The following is a 19,676-nucleotide window of genomic DNA, read 5'->3' as shown; positions in this document are numbered from 1 at the left end:
CTATAGATACAAGGCTTGCATTTATTGAATAGGTAGGTACTAACAGTAGGTTACTAACAGTAACCTGTGGTTGCACTCCATGCAAGCTTTAAATTAGTTCTGCATATGATCTGCAATTATGATATAATTTTTCTAGTGGTAGATTAATATTTTTAAAATGTACTTATTTTTCACAGATCTCATCCAGTGTACAAAATTTATTTTTATTTTGTATTTTTTTAATTATACTTTAAGTTCTAGGGTACATGTGCACAATGTGCAGGTTTGTTACATATGTATACATGTGCCATGTTGGTGTGCTGCACCCATTAACTCGTTATTTACATTAGGTATATCTCCTAATGCTATCCCTCCCCCTACCCCTTCCCCACAATAGGACCCGGTGTGTGATGCTCCCCTTCCTGTGTCCAAGTGATCTCATTGTTCAGTTCCCCTCTATGAGTGAGAACATGCGGTATTTGGTTTTCTGTTCTTGCAATAGTTTGCTGAGAATGATGGTTTCCAGCTGCATCCATGTCCCTACAAAGGATGCGAACTCATCCTTTTTTATGGCTGCATAGTATTCCATGGTGTATATGTGCCACATTTTCTTTGTATTTTAGGAACAGGGTTTCATCATGTTGCCTACAGTGCAATCAAACTGAACTCAACTGACCCTCTTGCCTCAGCCTCCCAAGTTAGGTGGGGAATACAGGCATGCGCCACCAAGTTTTGCAAACTGATATATAACTTCACTCTTTTTCAGAATAACATAACAGCAAGTAATGCATTTTTTTTTGTTTGTTTGTTTGTTTTTTTGAGACGGAGTCTCGCTCTGTCGCCCAGGCTGGAGTGCAGTGGCCGGATCTCAGCTCACTGCAAGCTCTGCCTCCCGGGTTTACGCCATTCTCCTGCCTCAGCCTCCCGAGTAGCTGGGACTACAGGCGCCCGCCACCTCGCCCGGCTAGTTTTTTGTATTTTTAGTAGAGACGGGGTTTCACCGTGTTAGCCAGGATGGTCTCGATCTCCTGACCTCATGATCCGCCCGTCTCGGCCTCCCAAAGTGCTGGGATTACAGGCTTGAGCCACCGCGCCCGGCCTCAAGTAATGCATTTTAACCTCTTGTTCAAACCATATACTAGTGTATATACATTTATTAGCGGTTGTAATCTATTATTAAAATATTTTTCTCAGCCCCACTTGAACATCTGATAGCTTTGAAGCGTGGCTCTGGGAGCAACAGTGGGTGTTATCAATAGTCTTCTAAAATGTAAGCTTCCCAAAGGACTAGAAAAAAAATCCAAGACGTATATTCAAATGTATTCTTAAGGATCACGCTATAAAAATAGAGTTGTGAATCTGCATCTGCCAGTGATACACAGTGGGTAGCAAGTCATTTCACTGACTTGGTTATAGACCTTCATATTTTAACCTATCTGCTACATCATAATATCACAATATGGAATAGTTCTTGCATAAGGCAATTGCTCTGTAAAGCCTGTCTGCATGTTTAATGCAGTACACTGGTAAAGTAAGTCAAAATGTGTATCACTTGTTAAATGAAAGATTATACCAATCCAAAATAACTTCTACCAGAAATAAATACTGCATTGTTTTGCTGATAAAGTGTTTCAGAAGTTAGATTATTACACAAACCCAACTTCTAAGGCAGACAATTTTTTAAGTGATGATAATCTTGTTGTTGATATTCCCTGAGAATACAATCATTTTATCACTTAAAGTCAAAAATTTCCCCAGACAATCATAGTTCCTGGTAATCTCCTTGGGTCTGGAAACTTTTGAAGAGCCAAGTTGACATTTTTCAGCTCTTTAGGCCACTGGGTTTTAGAGGGAGAAGAAATCTTTTGTGCAGAGACAAGTCCAGGCGGTAGCACAGCCTTCAAAACAACACAGGGGCATCTCTGATCCTGCCCTACCTAAGCTTTGGCACTAGTGGGGCTTCTGTCTGGAGAAATGCCCTCAAAGGGTAACCAGTAGGTGTGACATAGAATTGGCCAATGTTAGCATCTGCAGCCATCATCAAAAGATGAATCCATTGCCACTGCCCCCTGAGGGGCCCCTAAAATTGCAGAAGGTATCAGCAAGGAGGCTGCCCAGATTGTTTTCCAAGTGAGGCCACAGGAGGAAGGGAGCTACTTGGGGGCACTTAAATCTTTTGTGCAGAGGAGCTTCTTTTCATTAGAGCAGGGGAGTTTTAATGACTTATTAAACACTTGTGTGGGACAGGCTTGAGCATGAGGGAGGTTTTAAGCCAGGCATAAAGTTAGTTTCAAATACTACTTAATAAATCTATTTTTATTTCCTTTTTTGCACAGAAGCTTGTAATCTAGGACCTACATGTAAACAACTTTATATGAATATTTTTTGTACTTGGTTTACTTGGATTGGTATAATACACTATATTTAAGTTCCTTGAATACTGTGGATACTCCTAATGTTTATGAATGACTGAGGCTTTGTAAATTAAGGGACATTTGTGTGAATAAAGTTATTTGGTGGGGGTCAAAGAATCCATATGATTTGGAAAAAAAAAAAAAGTCAAAAATTTTAAAGACAATTAACCAGAAATATTATCTACCAAAAATTGAAAGAGATTAGACAGGAAGTAATAAATAAATCAAGCATAATATCTGGCATACCTGCTGCATGTATAGGTGTCCTCTTCAAAATGTAGTCTTTTACTAAGATTGAGGCACCCTGATTAATGAGTACATCCACACATTCAACATGGCCCTTAAATGCTGCAAGGTCTAGGGGTGTTCTTCCACTACTATTTCTGACATCAAGATCTAACAAAGACTGTACCAACACTTCCAGTGCTTGATGGTGACCATGGTAGGCCTAGAAATAAATAAAAATGTAAATTTAAAAAATATATATTTAGACTGACTTCCTAAATACTTTAAAAAATGTAAATAAGCAAACTTGTCTTCATATTATCATCCTATTTAAGATAATCCAAACTTCTACATTGAGAATTCAGGAAGTTAACTACAGATTTTTCTAATGATCAACACAGTAGGTAGGCTACTGTGGTAGGGAATAGGCATTCTAAAACTAATAAAAGTTTAGATGACAGGTGATCTTTTCATGAGTATACAATGCTTGGCTCATGGCAAACATTCAATGGATGTGTGACAGGGATTCATTCAAGCCTTGATTTCAAGTCTGATTCCAAAAAGCCTGGTGATTTTTGTTTTGAGGCAGGGTCTTGCTTGTTGCCCCGGCTGGAGTGCAGTGGCGTGATCATAGCTCACTGCAGCCTTGACCTTCTGGACTTAAGTGATCCTCCCACCTCAGCCTCCTGAGTAGCAGGGACCAGAGGTACACGTTACCATGCCCAGCTAATTTTTCTTTTAATTTTTGTAGTGATGAGGGTCTTGCTATGCTATCCAGGCTGGTCTCAAAATTCCTGGCCTCAAGTGATCCTCTTACCTTGGTCTCTCAAAGTGCTAGGATTACAGGCATGAGCCACTGTGCCCAGCCAAGTCTGTGTTCTTAATCACAGTTCAGTGCTCCACATCAACTCCAAAGACAGCTAGCAACTTGAGTTGAGTCAGTGCTTGAATATTTTGATTTCTCAAATTAAACTGACTATACCCACCCCATAATGTGCCATAGCTAAAAAAGAAGTAATTCTTTTAGCAAAGAAATACGTAACTGAGCCCTGCTTGAATATCACCACATACCAGGCATTGTCCTAGCTGTACAAGAGTAAGACTTAAGATTTGTCAGACTGAAGTTGCCTTCTTTTTTTTTGAGATGGAGTCTCGCTCTGTCACCAGGCTGGAGTGCAGTGGCATGATCTCAGCTCACTGTAACCTCTGCCTCCCTGGGTTCAAGCGATTCTCCTGTCTCAGCCTCCCAAGTAGCTGGGATTACAGGCGCACACCACCACGCCCCAGCTAATTTTTGTATTTTTAGTAGAGACAGGGTTTCACCATGTTGGCCAGGATGGTCTCGATCTCTTGACCTTGTGATCCATCTGCCTCAGCCTCCTGAAGTGCTGGGATTACAGGCGTGAGATACTGCGCCTGGCCCGAAGTTGCCTTCTTCATACAGTCTAATAAAAGGGCTTTCCAGAAAAGTCATTTCAAAATCCAACATGGCAACTGAACATATATTATTTACACTGGACTAAATGCTGAGCAGGACATAAATAAGTAAACTTCAAAGGACTATAATGCCATTTCTTATAGAAAATGTCAGAAAGTAGCAGCAAGAGATAAAGTTGCTCTGGGCCTTACTGATCTCTTTATAATGAATCTGTGTAGAAACTTGATTACTTAAGCTTGACTATCTCAAAGATTAAAGTGACTATAGGTCACAGAATTCTGTTTTAGGATTATATCTAACTTTGTTCCTCGATACCAGGTCAATGAAAATCATGCTACTGAAAGAATGAACTTTGAGAAACCATACATTATATAGAAGACAGTATACAAAGAATAGGTTAGCCAGTTGCGGTAGCTCACACCTATAATCCCAGGACTTTGGGGAGGCTGAGGTGGAAGGATCATTTGAACAGGAGTTTGGGACCAGCCTGAGCAACAGAGTGGATCTCATCTCTGCCAAAATAATAATAATAATAATAATAATAATAATAATAATAATAATAATAATGAGCTGGGCCTGGTAGCATGTGCCTGTGGTCCTAGGTATGCAGGAGGCTGAGGTGGAAGGATCACTTGAGTTTGGGAGGTACAGGCTGCAGTGAGCTGGGAATGTACCACTGTACCCCAGCCTGTGTGACAGAATGAGATTATATCTCTAAATAAATAAAAATAATAATAAATGAAGTTGGGCATGGTCACTCACACCTATAATCTCAGCACTTTGGCAGGCCAACACAGGAGGATTACTTGAGGCCAGGAGTTTGAGACTAGCCTGGGCAACAGTGAGACCTTATCTCTACAAAAAAATAAAGAATTAGCCAGGAATGGTGGTGTGCACTTATAGTCCTAGCTACTCAGAAGGCTGAGGGAGGGAGGCTCACTTGAGCTCAGGAGTTCAAGACTGCAGTGAGCCGTGATTTTGCCACTACACTCCAGCCTGGATGACAGAGTGAGACACTGTCTGAAAAACAATAGAAAAAATAAATAAAAAATAAAAATGAAAAGACAAGAGAATGAATAGGAGCCATGATGATTTGCCACAGAGCTTCCCCCCATGATATCCTCGTATGGGACTAAGAGAAGCAGCCCAAATGTCCAGTATGAGCAAAGTTAGGAATCAAGACCAGTTTCCCTGAGCTCAGACCAGTATGTTTTTACTGTACCAAGTTGTCCTGAATGGGAGTTTCAAATAAGAAATTAAAGTAACTTCTCAAAACCTCCTAGAGATAGATATGAAAAGGAAAAGTAGTGGTATAATCATATTTCACTGCACCTAATTACTAAATTATTTCAATTTTTAGCTTAAAAACACTATTTAGTATACCCATGTCATAGCAGCGCTTATTCATAATGGCCAAGAGATGGAAGCAACCCAGCATCTATTGTCAGATGAACGGATAAAGAAAAATGTGCCATATACATAATACATTACTATTCAGCTTAAAAATGAAGGAAATTCAGCCACATGCTACAACATGGATGAAATCTGCTAAATGAAATAAGCCAGTCACACAACACAAAAAAATACTGTTATGATTCCACTTAAATGAGGTATTTAGATTAGTCAAATTCATAGGAACAGAAGGTAGGCTGGTATTACCAGGGACTGGGGAAAGGAGAAATAGGGAGATGTTTAATGGGTACAGAGTTTTAGTTTTAATCTTATAAGATAAAAAGATTCTGGAGATTGGTTATATAGTAATGTAAATATACTTAACACTGCTGAACTGTACACTTAGAAATAGTTAAGAAGGTATGTTTTACGTTATGTTTTCTTTTTTCTACCATTACCACCATATACACATATAAAATCTGACAAAAAAATAGTAATTGTGAGAGGGAGGGAGAGAGAGAAAGACCAACCCACTGATCAATGTATAGCACATTGTTAATCTGCAAGCACAAAAAGAGAAACTTGCCAAATTGAAGGGTGGCGAGAACACAAATGAGAAATTTCTAAGGAAACATCATCATTAAACTGATAACTAAGTCCTAAAGACTGCAGAGCTTTTGGGAGTCTTTAACATGCTACTTGTTGAACCTCCGCAAGGGGGAAATAGTCTGGCACCTAGAAAGTGCTCAAGAAATGACAGTGAAATTATTATAATGAGAATGATGCTGCTGCTGCTGCTGCTAATGCTGCTCAGTCTTCATTTCTTTTCATCATCAATAGTAAAATGGCTATTTCTTCCATGCTGGCTTTGCCTTGTCAGACTTATTTACTATGCATGTCTGGGTGAGGTGACGGTGTTTCCAAGGACTCAAAGGGCAAAGAAGTAGAAAGCTTTAAGAATGCTTTCTTAGTTATTGAGAACATGACAGGAGTATCACTGGGGAGAAACGGCAGAAAATTTAATGTATGTATGTCAGTGTTAAAACACATGCAAAGAGAGTATTAAGATAAAAAATAATAGTACATATGAAAAGAAACATTCAAATGAATCACTGAACTTGTAGTGTTCCACACTGAATTAAGGATACATCCTTATAACCATTTTACTAAAAATCAGGGATCTCACAAACAGCTGGTGACAGTACCCCGGTATCCTGATTCTCAAAGTACCCCCCCTTCCCTACTCTAGTTTTGTTAGACAAAACTCTAACATGCTTTGTCTCAAAAATAAATTCTTTCAGTACAGAAAGCTAGATTAGGATCTACTTGAAATTTAAGGTAATAAATTCTCATTTGACTTAAAAAATTGTCACATTCTTCCCTAATCTTCTCCATTTAGTGATTGACACTGGAAAAAAATTTAGAGGAATCTTAAAGTGGAAGAGACATAACAGACAATGTAGCCAAATCCTATAGTGTGAGCAACCGAAGGACCAGTGAACACACAACCAGTCAGCACCCCAAGATCACAAAGTAAGCAAAACATTGTAGAAATACGACAAAATGTGTGTGTATACCATCTGCTTAGCCAACTTATAAGGCATTCCACTAGGGCAGTACATTTTAAAATTCACCATCACAGGCATATTTTCTGTATTTTCTCCCTTTCTCTCCCCAGAAGGCCCTGGGGAAAGCCTAAGGATCACTGTCTGTCCTTTTTTTTTCCCCCAAAGCAAGAAACAGAAAAAAACCCCAGCACATTACATAATTCTCTGAATTAAAGAAAGTTCTCAAACTTTTAATTCCATGATAACTATTACATGGACTAAAAGTTTATGGTACTAGTTTGAGTCAACACAAATAGGTATTCGATATTTTCAGTGAATCAGCCATGAAGTTGGCTGTGAAGGCAGTACTCACAGCCAAGTGTAAAGGGCTTATTGTTGCTCTATTATCTGAATCACTCAGCATGTCTGTTCCTGAGGTTTCCATTAACTGAAAAAGAAGAGGCATTTTAAATGTCAGAAAGACATACCACAGCAATTATTCTCTCCCACTCCCCCAGTTCAAATCCACTTTAGAGTGTTACTTGGCAACTCAGCAAACTTATAAAACATGATTATTATGGAAGTGTAGTAAGGAGCACAGACTAAGAGCTTTGAAGATAGGCTACAAACTAAGAGTTTGGGGGAAATGCTACTTAATTGCCACGAAGTAAACATCTTCCTTCCCTCTGTACACAAGATTTCTGTCACCATCTTTGCGCCTAATATGTAAAAACACTTTCAGCTTTAATGACAGCAAATAGATAAACATAACTGGTAGGAGAGAATTGAGTAATACTAATTGGTGGGAGGTAATTGACTAATACTTACAACATCTAGAGGAGTTTCACTTGCAATCTGAAATAAAGGTCAAAACAAAAATATTTAGCTTGGGAAGTATTCATCTATAGTAAGTCTCAACTTAGACAGGGCTTTGCTAACTTTTACTCTAAACCTGTGGTTCATTTGGCTCCAAAAAACTAGATATTTTGAATAAACAACTTTATATCACAATAGACACCAAATCTATATACATAGGTCTAAAATTTTGGTGTGAAGATGCATAATAATGTAGGAAGACAGTTATTTTTGTAGCAGGGCTCTAAGTGCTATATTAAATTGTCAACCTCCCTTTTCTTTTATATCTACTCTCCTTGAATTTTATTTCCCCTTGAAGGGAAGCGAAGTTCAACGTAATTTATAAGGTAAGTCTAAATAAGAGAATCTTTAACCTAAAGTATCTGTTACACACATGAGTATCTTTTCTTTGACTTTCCTTCTGGTTTGGTAAATCTGGGTGAATGGTGGTATTATATTCCAGAATCAGACCACAGTAGAAATAAAAACTTTCTTTGCAGAAGTGGAGTCTCCCTTATTAGGAGGGGTTGTGAAATAAATCTGCCTTTCAGAATTCCCTAAATATATGGGGAAGATATTCCTTCCACAGGGACTTTTATTTCTCATGTAAGACACAGTTATAGTCTTTTAGAAACTTATGAGAAATATTTATTTACAGGGGCACAAGAACACTGTAGACATGAACATGGGGTAATCGGTAGCCCTCTTCAGAGACCTAATTTTCTCCTTTTTTAAAAGGAAAAGAGAATGAGATATATCTTACTAAAACAAGTATGAACTTAAGACGTATATAAATTCTGAAAATGTTAGAAAACAAAATGGAATTTGTTTCTTGATCCATTTATTCTCATTTTTTTATATTATTAGCCTATAAACTCACATTAGGTCTTTCACAAGCATTCAGGAATCTTACCAGCTGAAGACATAGACGGTGACCATAAGCAGCTGAATAATGAACTGCATTGTATCCTTGCTTATCACGGATCCCTGGATTTGCATCGTTTCTTAATAAGTATTCCAGGCACCTATATACAACAATAACATACTGAAAATTCTAAATCCTGCATATTAACCAATGATAAAAAAGAGTCTGAAATGAAAAACTGACAATTTTTCTTATATTTGAATATAAAAATCATAAATGTATTACACTATAAAAATCTGTCATTTAAATAACATTGACTAAATGTTGCAACATTGACATGAATGCAAATGAAACATTCACGAGAATCTTCTTGATTCAAAGTGGATACCTCAAAAGTCTGTCAGACGGCTTTTTTAATACATGAAGGCTTTTTTCCACAGTCTGTATCTATACCACCACCTATTCTACTAACGTTGGATAGGATTAAACTTTTGGTGGTGGTGAGTACATAATATTGGCAATATTACTATTTATCTATCTAGAACACAGAATAAGTAAATTTTTTATCATGAAGCTCAAGAAAGGATGTTAAACAAAACAAAACCCCAAGAAACCAAGGTCAGAACTCAATGAACCTGAATTAGAGGACTAAGAAGAGGTATATAAACAGAGTAAAATGGTAAGAAAGTATCCATAAGAGATACTTCATTTCATTTCTGTGATATTAAAATAAGAGGAAAATAATTTTAAAAAACACTGTATGTAAAACCACTATGGAAAACCGTCCAGAGATTCCTTAAGGAACGAAAAGTAACACTACCATTTGATCCAGCAATCCCATTACTGGGTATCTACCCAGAGGAAAAGAAGTCATTATTTGAAAAAGTCGGCCAGGCGCAGTGGCTCAAGCCTGTAATCCCAGCACTTTGGGAGGCCGAGACGGGCGGATCACGAGGTCAGGAGATCGAGACCATCCTGGCTAACACGGTGAAACCCCGTCTCTACTAAAAAATACAAAAAACTAGCCGGGCGAGGTGGCGGACGCCTGTAGTCCCAGCTACTCGGGAGGCTGAGGCAGGAGAATGGCGTAAACCCGGGAGGCGGAGCTTGCAGTGAGCTGAGATCCGGCCACTGCACTCCAGCCTGGGCGACACAGTGAGACTCCGTCTCAAAAAAAAAAAAAAAAAAAGGCACTGGCACATGTATGTTTATAGCATACAATTCGCAATTGCAAAAATATGAAACCAGCCAATTTAGGCTATCTATCAACCAATCAGTGCATAAAGAAAATGTGGTATAGGGCCAGGCGCGGTGGCTCAAGCCTGTAATCCCAGCACTTTGGGAGGCCGAGACGGGCGGATCACAAGGTCAGGAGATGGAGACCATCCTGGCTAACACAGTGAAACCCCGTCTCTACTAAAAATACAAAAAAACTAGCCGGGCGAGGTGGCGGGCTCCTGTAGTCCCAGCTACTCGGGAGGCTGAGGCAGGAGAATGGCGTAAACCCGAGAGGCGGAGCTTGCAGTGAGCTGAGATCCGGCCACTGCACTCCAGTCCGGGCGACAGAGCGAGACTCCGCCTCAAAAAAAAAAAAAAAACAAAACAAACAAAAAACAAAACAAAACAAACAAACAAAAAAAACCCCGAAAATGTGGTATAGATACACCATGGAATACTATTCAGACATAGAAAGGAACAAAGTAATAGCAGTCGCAGCAATCTGGAGTTGGAGATCATTATTCTAAGTGAAGTAATTCAGGGATGGAAAACGAATATCGTATGTTCTTACCCATAAGTGGGAGCTATGAGGAGACGCAAAGGCACAAAAATGACAGAATGGACTTTGGGGACTCAGGGGGAAGAGTCCCCAAATTGTACCCAATATGTAGTCTTTTATCCCTCATATTTTACTCCATGTGAGAGATAAAAGACTGCACATTGGACACAATGTACATTACTCAGGTGACTGGTGCACCAAAATCTCTGAAATCATCAATAAAGAACTTATCTATGGCCGGGCGCGGTGGCTCAAGCCTGTAATCCCAGTACTTTGGGAGGCCGAGATGGGCGGATCACGAGGTCAGGAGATCGAGACCATCCTGGCTAACACGGTGAAACCCCGTCTCTACTAAAAAATACAAAAAACTAGCCGGGCGAGGTGGCGGGCGCCTGTAGTCCCAGCTACTCGGGAGGCTGAGGCAGGAGAATGGCGTAAACCCAGGAGGCGGAGCTTGCAGTGAGCTGAGATCCGGCCACTGCACTCCAGCTTGGGTGACAGAGCGAGACTCCGCCTCAAAAAAAAAAAAAAAAAAAAAAAAACTTATCTATGTAACCAAAAACCACCTGTTCCCCAATAACTATCTAAATAAAATAAAAATAAATTTAATTTTTTTTTTGTCATTTGTTGTTTATGTGATGGATTACGTTTATTGATTTGTGTATGCTGAACCAGCTTTGCATACCAGGTATGAAGCTGACTTGATTATGGAGGATAAGCTTTTTGATGTGCTGCTGGATTCAGTTTGCCAGTATTTTATTGAGGATTTTCGCATCGATGTTCATCGGGATATTGGCCTAAAATTCTTTTCTGTTGTATCTCTGCCAGGCTTTGGCATCAGGATGATGCTGGCCTTATAAAATGAGTTAGGGAGGATTCCCTCTTTTTCTATTGTTGGGAATAGTTTCAGAAGGAATGCTCCAGCTTCTCTTTGTACCTCTGGTAGAATTTGGCTGTGAATCCATCTGGTCCTGAACTTCTTTTTTTGGTTGGTAGGCTATTAATTATTGCCTCAATTTCAGAGCCTGTTATTGGTCTATGCAGAGATTCAACTTCTTCCTGGTTTAGTCTTGGGAGGGTGTATGTGTCCAGAAATTTATCCATTTCTTCTAGATTTTCTAGTTTATTTGTGTAGAGGTGTTTATATATTCTCTGATGGTGGTTTGTATTTCTGTGAGATCGGTGGTGATATCCCCTTTATGTGTCTATTTGAATCTTCTCTCTTTTCTTCTTCATTAGTCTTGCTAGTGGTCTATCTGATTATCTCAAAAGATGCAGAAAATTCCTTCGACAAAATTCAACAGCCCTTCATGCTAAAAACTATCAATAAACTAGGTACCGATGGAACATATCTCAAAATAGTAAGAGCTATTTATGACAAACTCACAGCCAGTATCATACTGAATGGGCAAAAACTGGAAGCATTCCCTTTGAAAACTGGCACAAGGATGCCCTCTCTCACCACTCCTATTCAACATAGTGTTGGAAGTTCTGGCCGGGGCAATCAGGCAAGAGAAAGAAAGGGTATTCAATTAGGAAAAGAGGAAGTCAAACTGTCTCTTTTTGCAGATGACATGACTGTGTATTTAGAAAATCCCATCATCTCAGGCCAAAATCTCCTTAAGCTGATAAGCAACTTCAGCAAAGTCTCAGGATACAAAATCAGTGTGCAAAAATCACAAGCATTCCTATACACCAATAATAGGCAGAGAGCCAAATCATGAGTGAACTCCCATTCACTATTACTACAAAGAGAATAAAATACCTAGGAATCCAACTAACAAGGGATGTGAAGGACCTCTTCAGGCACAACTACAAATCACTGCTCAACGAAATAAAAGAGGACACAAATGGAAGAACATTCCAAGATCATGGAGAGGAAGAATCAATATTGTGAAAATGGTCATACTGCCCAAGGTAATTTATAGATTCAATGCTATCCCCCATCAAGCTACCACTGATTTTCTTCACAGAATTGGAAAAATCTACTTTAAAATTCATATGGAACCGAAAACGGGCCCGCGTTGCCAAGACAATCCTAAGCCAAAAGAACAAAGTTGGAGGCATCACGCTACCTGATTTCAAACTATACTACAAGGCTATAGTAACCAAAACAGCATGGTACTGGTATCAAAACAGATATATAGAGCAATGGAACAGAACAGAGGCCTCAGAAATAACACCACTACAAGCATCTGATCTTTGACAAACCTGACAAAAACTAGCAATGGGGAAAGGATTCCTTATTTAATAAATGGTGCTGGGAAAACTGGCTAGCCGTAAGTAGAAAGCTGAAACTGGATCCCTTCCTTAAGCTGTATACAAAAATTAATTCAAGATGGATTAAAGACTTAAATGTAAGACCTAACACCATAAAAACCCTATTAGAAAACCTAGGGAATACCATTCAGGACACAGACATTGGCAAAGACTTCATGACTAAAACACCAAAAGCAATGGCAACAAAAGCCAAAATAGACAAATGGGATCTAATTAAACTAAAGAGCTCTGCACAGCAAAAGAAACTATCATCAGAGTGAACAGGCAATCTACAGAATAGGAGAAAATGTTTGCCATCTACCCATGTGACAAAGGGTTAATATTCAGAATCTAGAAAGAACTTAAATTCACAAGAAAAAAATAACCCCATCAAAAAGTGGGCAAAGGATATGAACAGACACTTCTCAAAAGATGACATTTATGCAGTCAAGAGACACACAAAAAAATGGTTATCATCACTGGTCATCAGATAAATGCAAATCAAAACCACAATGAGATACCATCTCACGCCAGTTAGAATGGCAATCATTAAAAAGTCAGGAAACAACAGATGCTGGTGAGGATGTGGAGAAATAGGAACTCTTTTATACTGTCGGTGGGAATGTAAATTAGTTCAACCATTGTGGAAGACTGTGGCAATTCCTCAAGGATCTAGAACTAGAAATACCATTTGACCCAGCAATCCCATTTCTGGGTATATGCCCAAAGGATTATAAAGTATCATGCTACTATAAAGACACATGCACACGTATGGTTATTGCGGCACTATTTGCAATAGCAAAGACTCGGAATCAACCCAAATATCCATCAATGACAGACTGGATTAAGAAAATGTGGCACATATACACCATGGAATACTATGCAGCCATAAAAAAGGATGAGTTCATGTCCTTTGCAGGGACATGGATGAAACTGGAAACCATTACTCTCAGCAAACTATCACAACATCAGAAAACCAAACACTGCATGTTCTCACTCATACATGGGAGTTGAACAATGAGAACACATGGACACAGGGAGGGGAACATCACACACCGGGGCCTGTCAGGGGCTGGGGGCCTGGGGGAGGGATAGCATTAGGAGAAATACCTAATGCAAATGATGAGTTGATGGGTACAGCAAACCACCATGGCACATGTATACCATGTAACAAACCTGCATGTTGAGCACATGAAAGTATAATGGCACACAAAAAAATTAATTAAAAAACATTATATAGGGCTGGGCTCAGGGGCTCATGCCTGTAATCCCAGCAGTTTGATAGGCTGAGGTGGGCAGATCACGAGGTCAAGAGATCGAGACCATCCAGGCCAACATGGTGAAATGTTGTCTCTACTAAAAATACAAAAATTAGCTGGACATGGCGGCGTGTGCCTGTAGTCCCGGCTACTCGGGAGGCTGAGGCAGGAGAATTGCTTGAACTTGTGAGGTGGAGGTTGCAGTAAGCCGAGATCACACCACTGCACTCCAGCCTGGTGACAGAGTGAGACTGCATCTCAAAAACAAACAAACAAAAAAGAAACCCACCCCTGACACCCCCTGACACACAAAGAAACACAACAGTATATAGGCCATAATTTATAACTTTAATAAATTTTATTACGGCAAGAAAAAAAAAAAGCACTCAAAGAGCAATGAAAAAATTCTCCCTTAGTTTGGTACCAGTGATCTTGGGCCATAAAGGTGAAATAGCCTCTGTTTATTCATTTGATACATGGAGAAGCCAGCTAAATCATCTAAAGTCTATTCATGTTCAAATTCCAAGTCTATAATTATTCAGTGATAATTTGTTTGGTATTCAAATATGTCTACCCAAATATTAAAACTACCTGGGGAAAAAAATTCTTTAAACAAATACTCCTTGTTAAAGGTTTCCAAAATCACACTGAAGTCACATAAAAACAAGTGAAAAGAAATTCTAAAGCAATGCAACTATCTTTCAGTAAGTCTAGCTCACAAATATATGAGAGTCATTATTTCAATGCTAACACTTATTTCCTTAAATGCTGAATTTCTTAAAATGCTTTAGATCTCTTAGAAATCACTTTCAGAATCTTTATTGTAGTATCTTCAGTGGCAGCAAATATTTATCATTAAGTGCAATTTTGATATTTATGCACAGCTAAAATTCGTTGGAGTCAAGCATAATAAAAAAAGAAGATTAAGCTAGGTGCAGTGGCTCATGCCTGTAATACCAGCACTTTGGGAGGCGGAGACAGGCAGATCACCTGAGGTCAGGAGTTCGAGACCAGCCTAAGCAACAGGGAGAAACCCGTCTCTACTAAAAATACAAAATTAGCCAGGCGTGGTGGCACATGCCTGTAATCCCAGTTGCTCAGGAGGCTGATGTAGGAGAATCACTTGAACCCAGGAGGCGGAGGCTGCAGTGAGCCAAGACTGTACCATTGCACTTCAGCCTGGGCAACAAGATCGAAACAGTCTCCAAAAAAAAAAAAAAAAAAAGGTTAAAGTGGGTATCACTATGATAAAAACAAAACAAAACAAAACCCAAGTCTGGCTCTAAAGTAACAAGACTGGTGTTTTGTTTTGTCTTGTTTCACAAACTAGTTCTGAGGACATGTCAGGAAAAGGAAGCGTTTCAGTCAGTGTATGAACTCTGTTTGTACATAGCCTTCGTTGGTGCCCAATTCAGAGGACAGTGCTCACTGGGATGTAGAAAAAGCCTGCAAGTCTGTAGGAATACTTTACAGGCAAAAACATTTCACCCAAGGGCATTAAAAAAAACAAAATTTAATCAAGTTCTCTAGATGTTGGTGATGAAACAGAAATGGTTCTTCCTTACTAAGACCTGAATGCAAGACTTATTCTAATATAATTTCTTTTATTGGCATACCTTTCAGATTTTGCTAAACAATATAAATTTTCACAATCACTCTGGGTAAGCATTATCTCTAACAAATGAAAAACATTACTGACACTAAGTTAAATGACTTTTCCCAAATCCTTTTGGCTAGAATATGGCAAACCAAGGACTAAACCACCTCAGGTCTTCTCTTTATCCATTGTTCTATGTTCCCACAAAGTTTTGGAACAGTGGTTAATCAGTTACAGTTATAAGTTAACTAGGTGCTTATAAAATACCGAATCACAAAATTACTTGATCTTGAAAATGTGGACTTCATTAGAGGATGGGGGTAGGAGAGTCTGTCTACTCTTTTTTCTGCTTGTACATTAACACATGCTCATTTTATAAAACCCAGACAATTAAGAAATGAAGATTCTCTATAATCTATCCTCTGAAATAAAATATATACACAAAATCTGAAAAAATACTTAAGGCTAAACAATATTCTATTATAATTTTTTCCTCATTGTTAGGCAAATTAAATATCTTCATCCCCACTAATCACATAGGTTAAAATCAGAATGCATTTCAAATTATTTAAATTTATCCTACTCTTACCCTACCACTAATGAACTCTACCACTTTGAGTTCTGATGCAAGTTCAGACTGATTCAAGTTCATGTGTCCCATGGCTGGTCAGAGCCCTGGGTAAGGACCACTCAGCCAGGAAAACAGATGTGGTATTGTCACTCCCAGAGGCCTTCCCTCCTCTCTACTCTTCCCATGGCATACAACAGTTCTTACCACCCCCCACAACCCCACCTCGGCCCAAAATATCAGTTTTAAAAAATACAACTAACCTTTATAAGAAGATTACGATGTGTCAGAACTGCTCCAAGCAATTAATGTATACTAAACCATTTTAAACTCTACATAGTCGTGACTGAGTTTCGACTATTATCTCCATTTCACAGATGAAATAGGCACAGAGAGGTTAAGTAATTTGCCGAAGGTACCACAATAAAAGGCAGAGCTAGTATCAAACATTGCTCTTACATACATACACACAATAAGCTTTACAAGGCTGTTGAATGTAAGTCACATACAAAAGGCAAATATATCTTCTATATACCAACACAAAAAAAATTTTAAAGATTTTGGTAATAAAAAATATCAAATACACAGGAATAAATCTCAGCATTACAAAACCTCTACACACAAAAAAATGCATGATCCCATTTTTATGAAGCTTGAAAACAGACAAAAATAAATTGCCATTAGAAGTCAAAATGTAGCCCCATTTCCTAAGAGTGTTGCTATGGTCTAAATGTTTGTGTCTCCCCACACCCACTCACATGCTGAAATTCCAACCTCAAGGTGATATTATTAGGAGGTGGGGCCTTTAGGGGGTGATTAGGTCAAGAGGGCAGAGCCCTCCCTCATGAATGGGATTAGTGTCCTTACAAATAAGGCCCAAAAGAGCTCTTTCACTCCTACCATGTGAGGATATGGCAAGAATATGCCCTCAAAGAGGAAGTGGGTCTTCTCCAGACACTGAATCTGCCAGTGCCTTAATATTCTTGACTTCCCAGCTTCCATAACTGTGAGAAATAAAATTTCTGTTGTTTACAAGCCACCCAGTTTTTGGTATTTTGTTACAGCAGTCCAAACACACTAAGAGAATTGTTACTGCGAAGTTATGATGTTTCTGAAACAAATATCTAAAATGTGGAAGAGGTTTTGGAACTGGGTAATGGATAGAAGATGGAAGAGTTATGAGGTGCAGGCTAGAGATAACCCATAAAATATTTTAAAAAATTATGTATGGGCCGGGCGCGGTGGCTCAAGCCTGTAATCCCAGCACTTTGGGAGGCCGAGACGGGCGGATCACGAGGTCAGGAGATCGAGACCATCCTGGCTAACACAGTGAAACCTCGTCTCTACTAAAAATACAAAAAACTAGCCGGGCGAGGTGGCGGGCGCCTGTAGTCCCAGCTACTCGGGAGGCTGAGGCAGGAGAATGGCGTGAACCCGGGAGGCAGAGCTTGCAGTGAGCTGAGATCCGGCCACTGTACTCCAGCCCGGGCAACAGAGCCAGACTCTGTCTCAAAAAAAAAAAAAAAAAAAAAAAAATTATGTATGATATAGAAAAGACTTTATAACATACACCAGGGCTTCAACTTTGATTAAGGCTGTGAGGAACAAAAAATGATCTACATACACATACAGCAATATAACTGTTGATGGTGGTTATCTCAGGAGAGCTGGTATGAGGGGAATTTCTTCCTTATAATCAGGAAAAACAGCCCTCCAGCTTCCCTTCTCTTATATACCTATGACACACAGGTGTGGAGAAGACCCACATGACATCCTGCTCAAAGATAACCCTATACGTCTTTGCAATAGGCAAATATTATTAATATTTCACATATTTAATATGTTTATTGTGATAGTAGCCATATATTTGTTTGCTGGATTCTTACATGATGTAAAATAAAGACACTTCAAGAGGACTTGCTGAATGACCGTCTACCAAGAACGCAGGCATCAGGACAATGGGGGTGACTAGCAGAATGACTAGAATGAGTCAGGGAAGATTTCATGTATTTTTCCAATTATTTACTCAAAGTGAGGACGACGGGATATAAGGGAGAGCAGAATTGTAATTACTGTATGTCAGTCCTAAACAGCAAAAAACCAATGTCAGATTGTTAAAAATTCCAAAGTACAAACAACTTTTCCTGGGGAGCTTTAAATTAGAAACTGTGATGCTGACAGGGGATTAGCTAAAAACAAAACAAAACAAAACAAAACAAAAAAACAAACATTTAAAAAACAAATAAGCAAACATACATTACTGAATAATAGCAATTAGAAGCTCTGAGGAATCTGTCTCTTCTTTTAGAAAATATTTCATTCTTGCTTTGGCAAAATGAATGAATTATGGCTGATTCTCTTATTACTCAAGCTATTCCTGGGAATACAATTACAACTAGGTAAAATTATACCCAATTTAAGAAAAATATTTCTTACAATTTAAGGAAAAATAAATCCTTTAATGCCACTGTTTAAGCCTCTAAAACAATCACTTATTAAAAGGATGTCTCTGGTATCCCAGAAAAATTACTGTGGCTTATATTTTCCACAAGGCTCCCACAGAACAAATCATTGAATCAATAAATGATGACATTCGACAGGCTCTCTGGGATTTTGACACTTAATAAAGATAGGAAACAGAGGCTCCCATTAACAGTGTTAGATTATGCAGTCTCTTTTAGTTTTCCCAGCAACTCTAACAGGGAGGTTTCATTTTCCTTCTACGAATAAAGAATATTTTGGCTTAGCAATTACTTGCTCATGCTCAAATGGGTACACAGTATGGAGACTCCAAGATTTAAATTGGGTCTTTCTGATCCCAAGGCTCATGTTCTTTCCAGTATATCAAGCTGTTTAGTGTACACACTGAGGATTAAATATTTAAATAATAAAAGTCACTGCCTACTTGCTCAAAACAGTTTATATTCAGTGAGAAAACTAGTGATTTTAGTACTAGTACCCTTCTATAGGAAAAGTAGATTGGCTTACAATGAAACCACAGATCTCCAACACTATGGGTTGAATTATAGGTTATTCCTTTATAGTTTTGTGTGTGTGTGTATCTAGGTTTAGTGCATTTGTCTAAGGGCAGAAGGATCAAAGTGTAATCTTTTTTGGGGGGAAGGAATGTGGGAGACAATCTCTCAGTGGAATCTTGATCATAACGAGCTGCACCCAATATCTAGTCTGTGAAAGTAGTGGTAAAGGACTACAGATGGTGATAAAAGGTATAACTTATTTTAAACAAATCTATACATCAAACCATGAAATTATAAAACTGATAAATTAGGGATAATCTACTTACCCAAGTTTACCAAAGATTTTTCTGATTTATAGTCTTTATCATAGATTTTATTTAAATAGCTGCTATCTAAAAACATACTTTATATTCTTGCAAATAAAGGACACATTACCATTGCCTTTAAGATTAGAATTTTAGGCTGGGCACAGTGGCTCACTCATGTAATCCCAGCTTTTTGGAAGGCCAACGTGGGTGGATCA

The 19,676-nt window shown here is 38.7% G+C and overlaps 2 protein-coding genes across 17 annotated transcripts in view; one reads left to right on the top strand and one right to left on the bottom strand.

Annotated features, from left to right (window-relative positions):
- ANKRD28 (ankyrin repeat domain 28) overlaps positions 1 to 19,676 on the bottom strand; it is a 192,388-nt gene that overhangs the window by 21,412 nt on the left and 151,300 nt on the right. For all 16 annotated transcript variants that reach the window (XR_004058276.1, XM_030933529.1, XM_030933535.1 and 13 more), the window contains 4 exons: positions 8,764 to 8,875; positions 7,824 to 7,850; positions 7,369 to 7,443; positions 2,640 to 2,841 (listed from right to left, as the gene is read on the bottom strand). Coding sequence is in view for 15 of the 16 variants with exons in the window: in XM_030933529.1 (XP_030789389.1) it covers positions 2,640 to 2,841; positions 7,369 to 7,443; positions 7,824 to 7,850; positions 8,764 to 8,875 (416 nt within the window). In the remaining variant the exon portion in view is untranslated. The remainder of the gene's footprint in view (positions 1 to 2,639; positions 2,842 to 7,368; positions 7,444 to 7,823; positions 7,851 to 8,763; positions 8,876 to 19,676) is intronic.
- Positions 1 to 19,676, top strand: part of BTD (biotinidase) — a 114,156-nt gene that overhangs the window by 88,052 nt on the left and 6,428 nt on the right. The gene's annotated exons all lie outside the window — the stretch shown is intronic.

The sequence above is a fragment of the Rhinopithecus roxellana genome, chromosome 1 (assembly GCF_007565055.1).
Source record: "Rhinopithecus roxellana isolate Shanxi Qingling chromosome 1, ASM756505v1, whole genome shotgun sequence".
Lineage (NCBI taxonomy): Eukaryota > Metazoa > Chordata > Mammalia > Primates > Cercopithecidae > Rhinopithecus > Rhinopithecus roxellana.
This window is presented reverse-complemented; position numbering and strand designations above follow the sequence as displayed.